At 38.4% G+C, this 16,025-nt stretch overlaps 1 protein-coding gene across 1 annotated transcript in view; it reads left to right on the top strand.

The window, feature by feature from the left end:
• Positions 1-16,025, top strand: part of LOC126088396 (DNA-directed RNA polymerase I subunit RPA1) — a 326,390-nt gene that overhangs the window by 105,811 nt on the left and 204,554 nt on the right. The window contains exons 10-12 of the mRNA XM_049906539.1: positions 3,867-4,087; positions 9,022-9,154; positions 13,336-13,558. Of these exons, the coding sequence (XP_049762496.1) occupies positions 3,867-4,087; positions 9,022-9,154; positions 13,336-13,558 (577 nt within the window). The remainder of the gene's footprint in view (positions 1-3,866; positions 4,088-9,021; positions 9,155-13,335; positions 13,559-16,025) is intronic.

Genomic DNA, 16,025 nt, shown 5'->3' with positions numbered 1-16,025 from the left:
TACAAAAACTCAAAGTTTTTTTAGGCATTCACAAATGTTCGATATGTGCCCCTTTAGTGATTCGGCAGACATCAAGCCGATAATCAAGTTCCTCCCACACTCGGCGTAGCATGTCCCCATCAATGAGTTTGAAAGCATCGTTGATGCAAGCTGGCAGTTCTGGCACGTTTCTTGATAGAGGAGGTTTAAACACTGAATCTTTCACATAACCCCACAGAAAGAAGTCGCATGGGGTTAAGTCGGGAGAGCGTGGAGGCCATGATATGAATTGCTGATCATGATCTCCACCACGACCGATCCATCGGTTTTCCAATCTTCTGTTTAAGAAATGGCGAACATCATGATGGAAGTGCGGTGGAGCACCATCCTGTTGAAAGATGAAGTCGGCGCTGTCGGTCTCCAGTTCTGGCATGAGCCAATTTTCCAGCATGTCCAGATACACGTGTCCTGTAACGTTTTCTTCGCAGAAAAAAAAGAGGCTGTAAACTTTAAACCGTGAGATTGCACAAAACACGTTAACTTTTGGTGAATTGCAAATTTGCTGCACGAATGCGTGAGGATTCTCTACCGCCCAGATTCGTACATTGTGTCTGTTCACTTCACCATTAAGAAAAAATGTTGCTTCATCACTGAAAACAAGTTTCGCACTGAACGTATGCTCTTCCATGAGCTGTTGCAACCGCGCCGAAAATTCAAAGCGTTTGACTTTGTCATCGGGTGTCAGGGCTTGCAGCAATTGTAAACGGTAAGGCTTCTGCTTTAGCCTTTTCCGTAAGATTTTCCAAACCGTTGGCTGTGGTACGTTTAGCTCCCTGCTTGCTTTATTCATCGACTTCCGCGGGCTACGCGTGAAACTTGCCCGCACGCGTTCAACCATTTCTTCGCTCACTGCAGGCCGACCCGTTGATTTCCCCTTACAGAGGCATCCAGAAGCTTTAACCTGCGTGTACCATCGCCGAATGGAGTTAGCAGTTGGTGGATCTTTGTTGAACTTCGTCCTGAAGTGTTGTTGCACTGTTATGACTGACTGATGTGAGTGCATTTCAAGCACGACATACGCTTTCTCGGTTCCTGTCGCTCTCGAGCGCTCTGGCGGCAGAAACCTGAAGTGCGGCTTCAGCCGAACAAAACTTTGAGTTTTTCTACGTATCTGTAGTGTGTCGTGACCATATGTCAATGAATGGAGCTACAGTGAATTTATGAAATCGCTTCAATCATTTGTAATAGCCCTGTACATAAAGAGCTTATTGGTGCTACAAAAATTTTGTTTTAATAGTTTATAAGCACTGTTGAAGTCCTGGGAAGCTGGGGAACGTTATCAGATGTGAAGTTAATTTTTATACCTTTATTTTTATGGCAATGATTTTCCCGAAATGTACACAAATCAATTGACAGTTACAGTTTCTTTCAGTGAAGAAAAATGAGCTGTGTACCTTTGTCTGAGTACCAGAAGGTCAATGGAGATTTGTGCTGATGCTTTGTCTGTGTAATGTAGGTAATTACTTGGTTCATGAGGTAGGGGGATTGCATGTTGACTTCTTGCTGCCAGTATGCAGTATGTCTTCACAAAAAATGGATTTTTTTAAATTCATTTTCTTCATTTTGTATTAGAAGTCTGTATTTGGCATCTCATATAGTTTAATAACCACTTGCACTACTCTTCCCTTTAAAACTTTTTATATGGCTGGAGCAGTAGCCATAGGGCAAAATCTTCAGGAAGAACCCCTTGACTGTGGTTTCAACATTTATAAAAACGTCATCTTCAGATGGACATAAGTGACAGGAAAACTTCCAGTGAGAGAGGGCATTAGTAGTCTGTGCGAGGATGATGCGCATTAGTGAATGAACATTATGATGTTGAACTTGCTTAATATGTTGTTTATGGTAATATATTTCTTGAGGTTTTTGTTCACAATTTCTCTTATATGTTAAACTTTTTAATTATACACACAATTACCATCTCTTCTCTCTCTTGACCCCCTCTTTTCTTTCCCCAATCGCCCCCCCCCCCCCCCCTCCCCCGCAGTTCAAACTAGCTCACAGTTTGTAATTTGATTTTGCTACAGTAAGCTTTTTTTGATGGTGGCTTATCATTAATTATACATATGTACACAGTCAAATATGATCTGGTTGTTATTATCATAGTCCTAATTTCAGTGCTTTAAGCAAGTTCAGCATAATAATAGTCATTCGCTAGCTTACACCATCCTCGCACGTACTATAATATTGAAACTGTGTTCAAGTGGTTTTGCATTTGATTGGCTGTAATTGCTTCCTCACTAAGTCTTCCGTACCATAATTTCTGAGATGCTCAGTTTCTCATTGAAATGAAATTATTTGCAGTTATCAATAGTCAATAAAGAATGTTTCCTGGAACTTTTGCCTTTTTCCAGTTTAAACGACTAAATCTCTTCAGGGCTCAAAACTTACAAACTCTAATTTTGAACACAGACCGTAGCATCCTCATTTCCTGAAAAACACCAGTAAGAAGTAATGTCGCTTATTTCGTTTCAGTGATTCGTCAACAGTTGAACTTACTTATTCCCTTACAGTTGAGATGGTGTTGGGGATAGAGGACAGGTCAAATGCCGGAAATAGGGAAATAGAGAATGAAAATACCAATATGAATGAAACAAAAATACCACTTTTGACTTCTCATATCTCGTGTGTTGCAAGAATTTTATTATTTTTTTTATTTGGTATCTGCTACACTTTGTGTTCCATGAAAGAGCGAATCTTTGATGACTGTCCTGAGTAGTCTCATTTCTGCCATCAGTTTTCTCTTGCCAGATAAAGACTCCTTTCATTTCAAAAACTAGCATTTTCCCCCCCTGTATACACTCTTCCCATGTGCCTCTTACTAAATAGCCATTTTTCCAGTGTAATTTAATTGTATAAAATTGTGGAAAGTATGCCTGCTCTCAGTGGCCAGAGACAGTATTGTGTGCGAGTTGTGCTTGTGTAAATGTGTGTCCCCTTCATACTTTAGAAGAAGGCCTTTTGGCCAAAAGCTTAAAAGTATAGCAGTCTTTTTGTTGTGACTGTGTGCAACTCAACATCTCCTCTGTATGGTGAATATCAATCTTAACCTTTTCATATTATTGTCATTATTCCATCCTGGATATTCTGTTGCTTAATTCAATGAAAAGCAAACCATACTGCATAGACTTTGCAGTTTTCTTATCACAACAATATGCACGGTTTTGCAGTTCATATTATTTTTAAGCATAGGAGAATGCAATCTTTTACACTGATGAGTAGTTCTGATGTTTTATAAAAATGTTGTATTTTGAGCTCTTCAGTATTTAAGGGGAAAAAAGTCTTGCACGACAGTTGCTATTCGTTTACTTTAGTGTATCTCAGTATATGTATCTCATTATTCTGCTACATTGTGTTGTATAATGTGTAGATTTTTTACCATTTTGGGATTAGAGGGGGAAGCTAATTAACCTTTTTCTCAGGCCGTAAGGAGTATGGAAGAAACTGGATTTCTTTCAATGCAAATAACTGTTTTGCAATCCAGCTTGTATAAATTAAGAAGACAGCAAAAGCAGAATAACGATTTATAAATCAGGATTTTTGTGTTGGTTGGGAACTCAAGTTCACTATTTCCACTTTACCATCCCACTCAGTTAAAATTATGCATGGTCTGCATAAGTAGAAATACAACAAACAAAATACATACATTTATTTCAGCTTGTAGATTGTTGTAAAGATATAGACAAATACTGTGTTCATTAAAGTAGGGATGTCATTAACACATTCCATATTTATATCATGTTCTTGGCCTGATAGTTATTGGCTTTATTAAATACTCTGTATAGCTTCTGGTAGCTGTAGACATTTTAGATTTTGTTTTCTTGCAGATCATTGAGAAGAAAGAAGGCATTATACGAATGCATATGATGGGCAAGAGAGTCAATTTCGCAGCTCGTTCTGTAATTACTCCAGATCCTAATTTAGATGTAGATGAAATTGGTGTTCCTGAAAGGTTTGCTATGACATTGACATATCCAGTACCAGTAACAGCATGGAATGCCAATCATTTACGGATGCTTGTTACAAGAGGACCTGCTGTACATCCTGGGTAATATGTGGCTGTCAACCTGTATTAGTTATAAAACATTGTTTACAATAAAACTGTGATGTATGTTGGAAACATTAACACAGTTATCTAATTTATATTGTATTATTTTTGATAATTACAAATTTAATTATATACATATGCCTATGTACTGGTATAATAGTTTACCCCCCATCCTCTCTCTCTCTCTCTCTCTCTCTCTCTCTCTCTCTCTCTCTCTCTCTCTCTCTGTCTCTCTCTTTCTCTCCTCTTCTCTTCCTTCTTTTCACATTGCTAAAAACAAGTAAAATTATACGCTCTAAAGTGAAGCATAAATCTGTGGCTAAATGCTAGGAAAACCAATGTCAGTTTTTCATTAATTTGAGATACATTACATAAATGGCTATAAAAGTTACCAAGGTTTGTATGTTAGAATAAACAAACTTCGACATGAATAATAGTACATGGCTTTCGGGAAACTAATGTCCTATCGTAATCAAGGAAGTATTTCATGCAATAACATCCAGTGTATATATTGCTGAGAGACCGTCCATGTTTTTCCTTGCTAGAACAACCAAACTATAATACAAGAAGAAAAGGAAGTTAATTTAAATCTGGCTATGAGCAGAAGAAAATAAATGAAGAGAAAATTAGGCAAAATCAAAGCATTCATTTACTGCAGATTTGTTCCCCAACTCCCCTTCTATACACTGCGAAGGCTTTCTACAAACGATCACTGTGGACTCTTCATTTAACTGTGTACTCTGTAACCAGAAAGCACAAATCTGCTCGGTATTATATGTAGGATGAACTGTTGCTGGCCATGGAGGAAAGTTATTTTATGGTTTTGTGAAGAAGTTGAAGTAGTCTGAATGTGTAGTGACTCCTGGAATTGCGACAACAGGAATATTAATTTCTCAGCCATGTTCATGAATACATTTCATGCGGAAAAATACCATAACAGAAAGTTAGAGGTTATTAATCATAAGTTCCTTGAAACTTGTCACATCCATGTGGATGCTGAGTCCATTCTACCAATAAATTTAGTCTAACATGAGCAGAACAGTTTGCTTAATCTCAGTGAACTACTTTGTTGATGTTATGCACATAGAAAACAAAGGATTTTCATTACATAAAACAATACAGGTGTAATACATCTGAGAATGTATACTATACATTTTGCTTCTGTCCAAGATGTTAAATATAACAAGAAGAGGCAAACATTCAGTGACTCATGATTTGCAGCCCATTTGCATAACACCTATATGATTGTTTGTAGTAAAGGTCAAAGAGTCAAAGACCTCCAAAATACGGCATTGTGCCAGAACCTGTTATCAAAGCTGTCCAGGAGCTGCATAGCATCCTTATGAATGATGGATAATGTTACAGTGTGAAAATTACATTTTATTTGAGTTTGAAAGAGTTGTTTCGTCTTCCTTTACTATGTACTGATACACACCATGACAATTCCATATAGAGACAACTTTCAAATATTGTGACATGCAGAATTATCTAATATTGCTTCTTCTTGTATGAATGTATGGGGATAAGTGCAAAATGTATAAATGCAAAAATTTGTATTAATACAAGTTCCCGATTTACTGTGTTGCCAAAAGTGTAATTAAAGAATGTCAAAAAACACCAATGTCCAAAAGTTACTGAAACTAACTCAATACAAAAACTTTCCAGTGTCAGAAAAATTATAAAAGTGCTAGAGAACTTTTAGACACCACAAATAATAGCATTGATACTCATATTTATTAATGCCAAATATGAAACTGCAGAATAAAGTATTAACAGCATTGAAACTTTTCTATAAATTTCAACACTTGAGTCCCACAAAAAAGATGTTTTTGACATCAGTTGTTCTTGCACTAAGCCATAGTAAGTAAGTAAGTAAGTAACATAGTAACTAAGCCATAAGCCATAGTAATACCTAATAACCAGAGTGGTAAAAGTGAATGTGTTACATTAAATGTGGCTCAAAGATAATTAAAATCTGTACCCAGACACTCAATACAAATCTCCAAAAAAAGCTCAATAGCTATATTATTAATATATTTGTACATTATAGCTGTAGAAGTCTTTGAAGTATTAGAATAAGATCCAAGCAACCCCCCCCCCTCCCCTTTGCCCCCTTCCTCATGGACAGGACTTTCATAATCCTAGTGATCGACTGCCAGAGCATTCACATGTCATGAAATGTCCATTGGCAGTGTCTGTGGTCCTACGCTTAGTTGAGAATGTTTCTGAAGTAGACTTACAAGGGCCCAGCAGAAACAAGAAAGTCACATTGTGTTGCATACAGATGCCCATTTATCTTCACTCAGTTCTGGAAACCCCTCCCAGATTCCTTTTGCATTCATGTGATGTCTAACACAATGCCTGATTATCCAGCCTTCCGCCCATCTTTCCCAGATCCTGATCTACCTATGTTACCACTCTTCTCAGCAGATGTGGAGGTGGTTGTGTCACAGGTGGTTGTGGAAATCTCCTGCACCATATCCTTCAAGCCCCTAATCCTCCTAGCCTCAGTCTCTGCTAGTGCCTGTCAAAGGTATCCCCTGTCTCTTGATCCTAGCTTCACTGATCCTGTACTCACACCCTCCTCTCCACAGTTGCCTTTTTCTCTGTTTGATGCACATTTCTAATTCATACCTCTTTGTCCCTGTGTGTTGCACACAACTCCCCCACTTGTGACCATTACTGGCTCACCTGCATCCTGTGCATCTGCTGCCTTTCCCTTGTAGCTGTCAGCCACCTTCCCTCAACTCTCCATCCCACTCGCACCTCCTTTCTCCCAGCCCCCCCCCCATCTCCCTCACCCCCTCCACCTCCACCTCCCCCCACCCCACCCCACGCCACCCCACCCGACCTGACCCACTCCAACCCAACCCAACCCAACCCCACCCCACCCCACCCCACCCCACCCCACCCCACCCCACCCATCTACTTAACCCGACATGCATTCACCTAGTCAAGCTACTATGCTGCTGGCACGAATTGGCACAATATGGTCAGTGAGGACAGTATGGCCGTGCGTGTGCAAGTGTGTGTGTGTGTGTGTGTGTGTGTGTGTGTGTGTGTGTGTGTGTGCGTGCTTTACAACTCAAAAGATGAATTCATCCAAAAACCAGTAGTATTCTGTCATGTTTATGTGCTTATTGCTGACTCGTCCTCTCACCACAAACTATTCAGTTAGTTGTTATTTTTACTCTTTAATTTATAGTCCACCAATGACTTTCCAGTACCACAATTACGCATTTGTTATGTGAATGTGATACAGAAGTTTTATCTCACTACCATCTATTTGTTTGAAAAGTTGCCCTTTTTTCTTTTAAGACATAATGATGTATTTTCCTCTCTATCCACATTTTGCCCTCTTCTATCTGGCGTCTTATCTTTGTTACTCATCATGCACCTCTGACTTGTAAGTAGTAGCACACTCAAGACAAGAAATGTAACAAAGGCCTTCCGTAGCTTGATACTGTTGTATTTGCTCATTTTTGAGTCTTCTTTCAGCCTGAAGAGGATGTTTATCGAGAGCTATCCTCTTTGTAATTCCTGGAGATTTGTTTTAAAATAATCAAGTTCATGTAGCAATAGTATGTTTCTTTTTTATCAGTTTTGGATCGTCAGAGTACGATTTGCTGATCATCCTTGCTTATATCTACCAGGATTGTTTCATTTGTTTTTTAGCATTAATTTACACTGTTTCAGATCATCTTATAGTCCTCGAACATTCTGAATCAGCTATTAAAGAAATATCACATGCAAATCGTATGCAGTGTAGTGTAGTTTCTCCATTATATTAAATTTCATCTTTGATGCATATGTCCCATCACATTTCCTCACATCCGTGTTATTAAAACTGGATCACATTAGAAGTTCCTATTTCTTCCTGTAACTACCATTGATCTTTTTTCACTTTCACCCATAATGATTTTACATCAAAGAAAGGCCCACTGTAATTCGCTTTCTTTTGTACCCTTGAACTTTTGTTGTCTACCTTTCCATTAGTTCTCTGCGTTGATGGTTGTGACCAGAATTTTTGTTCTCTTTTAGTCTCCCTGGTGCTCTCTACCATCAGAGATTGTCTCTTATCTGTATAAAATCATCTGTCCTTCTGCTATCTGAAATGTAAATCCTTAGTTTTCATAACATTGTGGTATTTTTTTTTTTTTTTCCTCCAAGCGAAGACTAATTGTTTTCTTTGTTCTGACTATCCCCATTCTATTATTTTTCTCATGGCGATATCATTATTTTGAGAAATGTGACGAGGATTGATAGTAGCATGGTTTTCATTTCAGGGCTTGGCTTCAAGCAGCTGGTTGATAGAAGTAGTCTAGTTTGGTATTGTGCAATAAGGGATATTTTTTCCTTCTTTTAATGGGGGCACCAGTCTTGTGCGTTACTGTAAAGGGGTACCAAATTCAGTTTGCTAACACACTAACACTGATTGGGTTAGTCGTAAGATGCAAGACACTCAGATTTAATGTGCAAGTCCACAGAAATATTGGCATGTTTCTTAAAAAGTCCAGGTTGCAGTGTAGAGAACACTCATTGTGTGATAAGGAAGAAATCTACCTCTTCAGACAAAGAAAACAGTATGAAACAGCACTTATGTTACAATCTTCAGCTCGAGTACAAGAATTTACTCAGTCACAAAATGTGCAGTGTGATGTTCACAAGTAATATGGCATAAAACAAGTTTTTAAGTGTAACAAAGCAAAGCTGTGTGAAGATATGAAACATTGAAAATTATGAAATTTAGGTTTGTAAAGTCTGTTTTAATAAATAAGAATGCTAACAGTAAATTTTCTTGATGTGTAATTATTGTAAGCCTCCTGAAATTGCTCAGTTCAGTCCTTTTCCCCTTTTCCCATTTTTTGCATGTAATGTAAACTGTGACTCCCACAATCTATAGCTTTTACTAATTAAATAACCATTCTTTCTAGTGCTGTTTCTGTAGAACATGAGGATGGCTCCATAAGCAGAATCAGTGCTCAAGATGCAGCACAACGTGAAAATATAGCAAAACGTCTGCTAACACCGGTTGAAAAATCTGGCTCATTCAAAGGTGTAAAATACGTGAGTATTCTTTGATCTGTTCAAGGCATTTCATGACATGATAAACACAATATACTTTTATAAGTATTTGAAATTGTCTTGGTTCTAAACTATCTTATACATTTTGTCATTTCATGATTTTATCACGGTAAACAAAAAGCTTGTCGAGAGATATATGACCTTATTGGCACTATTCGGTGAAACACTCATGTTAATCATCAAAACATTTTATTTATCATCTCATGACACATTTTGGGGAACCATATTATCAGATCCATTTAAACCAATGCAGAGTATGTTGTCACTTCTTAGTCCATTCTGTAACACCATCACTGTTTAACATATTTTATATCATTTTTCAATTTCTGCGTATTGGCTGCATATAACGTTTTCCATAGGCTGTCATTCTAAACTATCTGCCCTGCAGACACTCTTCCAGTACAACCTGATATTGTAATTTATCTGTACTTTCAACTTTCATTTTGAAGCAGAATCACCATGTTCAGATATATGCAGTTGGAACCTACTAGATTGTGCAAAGGGACATAATTAATTTTTCTTCGCTTCCATGCAGCTGTCATTTTTTTCTCCAAGAATTCTCTTTTTGTTCTTGTTATCTTCAAAGTTTTGTTCTCCAAGTGCACTACTCATCTTTTAACTTTTTTCTGTATTTGTTTGTATGTGAACCTTATTGGGAATTAATTTGTGCTTTTTTTAGATGTTTTCTGACTTGCTGAATCCTGGGTATTGTTCCAAATAGTTCCATGTATGTTAAGTATTTTGGGTAAGTCTTGTTGCTGAGTGTCTGTGGATGTATTCATAATGTTTTAATCTAGGTGTGTTTTATATATATAATCTGCTGTGAGATTGGGTAAATTTTCTGTTGTTTTCTGGGATTTTAGTCTGTAGCCATCTTCTGTTTGGGCTGAAAACCTTCCTTAGAATTTTGCATTCCTGTTTCTGGATGTTTTCCATGTCACTTTTTACGTGAAGTGTGAGAGTTTTGCTGGCATACAAGTGTTCTTGTTCAATAATTTTAGTGTGCCTGCTTTTTTGTATATGGTGAGAGACATTCTTTGTTGTAGACATGAGTTCTTCCACTGTTTACCTTGCGTTTCTGTAGGTGAATTTTCTACGCTGTTGCCACCCTTCCATCCACCTCTCCCCAAACATCTCGCCCCTCCCCCCTCCCCCCCCCACCGTCCAGTACGTTCAAGTATCTCGCGTAAGTCCTTGAAGTGTGAGTCACTCTTCACTTGACATTACACTGTGCACAATTTTTGGATGTTGAGTTTTGAATATATGAACTGCATTTTCTTGTAAGGAAATTTAAGATAACTTTTTCAGTCTATTCTTTGAGGGTTCCAATCTGTCTGATTGTTACGACTTCATAATTTGCAAATATGGCCAAGTTGTCTCCAAAGGTGAGGCATGCAGTTTTAGTTTGTTATCAACTTTCTGTAGTCAGTGTCATTTAGTGTTCATGGGAAGGAGATTGGATTGGTAAATGTTGCACCTTGCTGCTGCTGTCTGTCATTGACAGCATATTATGAAGCTGCATAATTGTGTTGTAGTCACTTAGTGGTGAATTAATGAGTGGCCAGAAAATTACTGCACTTCTCTCACCATTAATTGTGTTACTTGTGGACTGCATAAATATGTTCAGTTCAGGAATTGCTGCCACTTGCAGGGTGGGCTGCACTGAGTGGAGCCACTTACCACACATTCATAGTACATCTTCTAAGATGGGTGTGAGTATGTTTGATGGAAAGGCACTGATCATTTTCAAATCTAGAGTGGTAGTCTTCTGTAATGCATTACCTGACTTAAGTTGAAATATCTGAAGTTCCATTACAAGTAGGTAACCTACTTCTGTCGCAGAAGGGCCAAGTTTAAGCATCCGAGTCTCTTCAGATATTGAGAGAGCTGTGACTGAATGGAAGTAGTTGTTATTCCTTATGCTGCGAAAAGTTTTACAGCTGCTGATAGTTTAGTCAATGAAATCAACAATGTCGAATATATGTTACCGGCATATTACGCTGGGACAAGCTATTCGGTATGTTAGACAATTGACAGCTTCAGCTTTGGAGCTTTTTTTACATAACAACTCAAAGTTGCCGATAAATACTCAATAAACTGAAAATAACTCCACTGTATAAAAACATGCTCAGTAAAGCTATTTTGTTAACTCACATGAGAGAAATGGACAGGATTTGCCGGGGAGGTATGGTCTGTCTGTAAACTGAAAAGCAAGTAGCACTTGTGGTGGGGAAGTTGCTTTCCAGCAAGAATGCTACAGTTGCCATACAGAATAACAACAACCAAATTCTTCTCTAGCAATGTGCAGAGATTTATTTAGATTCTGCCCTTCGGCATTCCTTGCATTACTGTTTTTAGTAATTTGTATGTGTATTCCATGTAGTGTTAAAGACCCTGTGGAAAATAAACACCCCTGGGCATGTGTGCACACTGCATTGACAGTGATTCATAAGGCGAGTGCTGAAGTGAAGTGTTGGTATAATTTTGCAAAACACTCTGTAGTTGCTTTTTGTGATGTAATGTAGTAGAGAGTTTGTAGACGTATGGAGGAGGGAAGTGCGTGATTACAATCCAGCAACATACTTTCCCTCACACTTCTAACATCCATCCCCCAATCCTCTTTCCACCCTATTACACTCCTAGGTCAAAATACATCCCTTAATACAGTTTTCCTGACATAGGTGTGTTCCTAAGCATTTCACTTAACAAAAAACGCTATTTTCAAACCATTGAAACACTGTTTTTAATAGTCTGCAATTTTTTCATCCCATGTAATGCAGAAACTATTAGTTGTAGAGAAAAAAATATTATCTTTCTTGCAGGAAATTTGACGTAGTTTAATTTTGTACTGGGAAACCATCACCACAAGCTGCAGTTTTTGAGATTCTAAATATATTTAAAAAATGACCTTAAATGCCCCGTTACCCTCATGCTCACATGCCACCGGTCAGCATTTTTATTCTCTTGTTCATTACACTCTTCCACCTTCAACAGTAAAAAAATTTCTACTGCATGAGTTTTTTGCCCCTAATTTTCCTTTGGCAATTTTAAATTATATAAATGGGTTAGGAAAGACAGCTGCAAGAATGTAGAGAGATCAGTCATAAATATTTTAAGAACTAATAAAGCCTTTGTGCTGCTGTTATTTAAATACAATTTGCAAATTACTTTTAGTCAGGAGAAAGGAAATAATAATTTGCCCTTAATCAATAATTTGCCATTAATCAAGTGCAAAGTACTCAGGGGCATTACCATGGTGTTTAATTTGCGTTTGCAATTAGACAAACGGAACTGGCAGGCGTACTTAGGTGTGTGTGTGTGTGTGTGTGTGTGTGTGTGTGTGTGTGTGAGAGAGAGAGAGAGAGAGAGAGAGAGAGAGAGCTGTAGTGCATTTTACTGGGCCATGATTGTCCTGTTGTCGGCAAATCTGATGATGCACTGTTGTTAGTTAGCAGCATCTCATAGTAGTATGAAGGCCGTGGGTGGATATCCTGGCAGTACTGGTTGTCAGGCTCAGATGCCCACTAGAAAGTATCACTGATGCTGTCTCAGCCCAAGTGTCCACTACCACAATATTTTCACAATCTCCAGAGTTCTTTCTCTGGATGTGGCCATATCCCCAATTGGCTAGCTTGCGTTCTTCTTCCAGCCATTCAGAATTATTGTCTATGTTATCATAAATGTCATGGAGATGGGGGTATCTTTGGTCATTACCTGCCTGCCTGCCTGCCTGCCTGCCTGCCACTGAGGCAGAGAGTGATCAGGAGCTGGAATGGCCAGGCCCCTATCCTCAGGCCCATTACTAGATTGTAGAGTTTTGGACTGGGTCTAAAGTTAAGAATAAGATATCAGATACAATCTGAATTTTTAACGAAAGTGGTTAACACAATAGCATGAAAAATGCTTGCGTACATGACAGTATCCAATAGAGAATGTATACATTTGTAACATTTCCATAGGTATCAGTATTATGAAAAGGATAGTTGCTACTTTTCATAATATTGTTACATTTCATCCTGGATTTTTCATTGTTTGATTCTCGTTGGTATGGCAGTTTGAAAGCCAGAAGTATCAGAACAAGAGATCTATACACCCACTTGTATGTTTTTAGACAGTTCTTTTTTGAAATTGCACTTCCTATATATAGATACGTGATTTCACAGGTGCACAGGCATCTGCACAATGGTGACATTCTTCTCATGAACCGTCAACCAACATTGCACAGGCCTAGTATAATGGCACATAAAGCCCGTGTTTTGAAGAGGGAAAAAACATTTAGATTACATTACAGTAATTGTAAGGCCTACAACGCTGACTTTGATGGTGATGAAATGAATGCACATTTTCCACAAAATGAACTAGCTCGCAGTGAAGCCTACAATTTAGGTATGTAAAATTTTATTACCCAACTTTTTTAACCTTGCAACATTCTTCTGCTCCTTTAAGTAGCACATACAAGACCATGCTTATGGAAATAGTTCAATTATATCTATTTGTAACACATCATTGGTCATTAATAATTTATTCAGCTAAGAAGTGGGTTTTAAAAAGCATTGTAATCACATACTATAAATATGTATTTGGAAAGGTTACTTCTGATTTATTGGTCCCACCTTTCATTGGTCCCACCTTTCTCCAATCTGAGCTTGTGCTCTCACTGTAACAAGCCCATTGCCTATAGTAGTTTAAATCTTTCTCATTTTCTTCCATTAGCACCACTTGTATTATTAATTACTTTTATTCTTATTTGCAAAGCCATATAAGTTGTATGCTCATAAAACATTAATAATTTCACAAAAATGTCTATGGGAAGAATTACAAAGGGTGTTCAAAAAGTTTTTGCACAGTTGTCTCTAATTTTTTTTTATTTTTTGCAGGAGGAGAATGAAATTTTTTGTGAAACATACTTGGAACATTTAGCTATACATTGAGCCTACTCAATGTAGCTTCCATCATCTGTGACACATCTGGCCCAGTGTTCTTTCCATGATGTAAATGCACTTCGGTAAAATTCTGGGACTGACTTTTATACCATCGCTTGACATAGCAAATAAGGTCTTTCTCACTATCAAATGTTTTACCGCGCAGGTGGGCCTTCAGATGACCAAGGATGTAAAAATCAGAGCAATGTCTGGACTGTTGGGAGGATGAGAACAATTTTCCACCCATTTTCCTGATTTTCTCCTGCGTCATAAGGGCTGTATGGGGTTTTGGCATTGTCATGGTGTACTCTGGATGAGCTGACCCTGAAGCTGTGGTCTGTGGGTCTTGATGGCAAGTGGTCTGATTATGGCATGTCGTCACACATCTGTCATTGGGATGATTTGATCAGTGGTCTCTTTATTCACATCACTCACTGCCATCGATGGTCTACCACATCGTGGATTGTCCAGTAGAGAGAATCACCCTCTTTAAACCTCTTCAACCTCTGCAGCCACTGGCTGGATACTGCTGCGATCCACTGTGTCCTTCCCCTAAATAGGGAACAACTTCCTGTGAATCGATGTGGCAGAGTCATCACCAGTCCTTGAAGAGGGAACTCCATCACAACCATTGTTGCAACCTGACATCTGCTTCATGGTCCACTATGGATCACCTGTAAATAAAAGAAAATATTTTTATATACCAACCTACAGCTAAATGTTCCAAGTATGTTCACAAAAAAGTTCATTCTTCTCCTGCAAAAAATAAAAAAATCATAGACGACTGTGCAAACCTTTTTGAACACCCCTTTGTATTATTTAAAAGTAGCCTCCATATTTGGAAGATAATGTGTGCGTGTGTGTGTGTGTGTGGGGGGGGGGGGGGGGGGTTGTGAACACCAAGAAAATGACACAATCAACTATGCAAAACTCCTGAAAATTATCATAAAATTTGATGGAATTTACATTTACACAGGTGCCAGAGTTTCAAAAGAAATGGGGGCAAAATGGATTACAATGTTGGAAAAATTATTATACTGTATCAAAGAAACTCTTGTAACAGTCAGTGCAATTAGGTCTGAGTGATGAGTGGTGTGCTGAACATGATGCATAATGAAGTTACAGCTGGCAGCAACTTCACCATCAAAGAATGCTGGATTGCAGTGACTGTGTGGTTTACTGGGCACTGAAAGGGCCCCACCTGTGGGTTAGCCACACTGGACAGCACTGACTGTTGATGTGTCCATATCTGGTGTGTGATGCTGTTACACCTCTTGCTTACAGGTCCACAATTGCTTTGAAGACCCCACTAATCTAATGTGCATAGCACATCACATGTCCCTAGGACTGTTGCTGTGTTATGCACAGGTGTTCAAATACTGTTTTATTGCTGGTACTTTAAGTATCAAACAGAATAGTGGTTCACTCTAGAGCTGAGCAGTTGCGCAGTATGATCAGCTATAAATAGAATCCCAAAGTACAATGAGCTACTACTCATACTATTACTGTGTCGTATTTATCTTCTCTTCATCTGTCATTGGTTGGTCTCTTTTCACCTGTCATTCTGTGTAGAAGGATTTTGTAAATTCTCCGTTCTCGGGCAGTATTGTGTGTGTACAATGGCAATATACCCAACTTGTTTCCTACAGGCAGGTGAAAGCCCAGATGGCATTCTGATAATGCCTACGGACACTGCCTCTCTTCCATATCCTAAACAGAACATCCGTTGTGTGAGATATTATTTTGCTCATGAGCCAAGCTCATGGTCTCACCTGGATATCTCTGCTGGTGTCACTGTTCACTAAAAAAACTCCTATGACACGTCTGGGCCACTTAAGTTTCTAGGGAGAAATGGAAAGTTTCTTGAATAAAAGTCACTGAAATTGACACGTAAGCTGCAGAAGTGGCACTAGATTCAAAGGCTTGCTCCA

This window comes from Schistocerca cancellata, chromosome 1, assembly GCF_023864275.1.
Source record: "Schistocerca cancellata isolate TAMUIC-IGC-003103 chromosome 1, iqSchCanc2.1, whole genome shotgun sequence".
NCBI lineage: Eukaryota > Metazoa > Arthropoda > Insecta > Orthoptera > Acrididae > Schistocerca > Schistocerca cancellata.
This window is presented reverse-complemented; position numbering and strand designations above follow the sequence as displayed.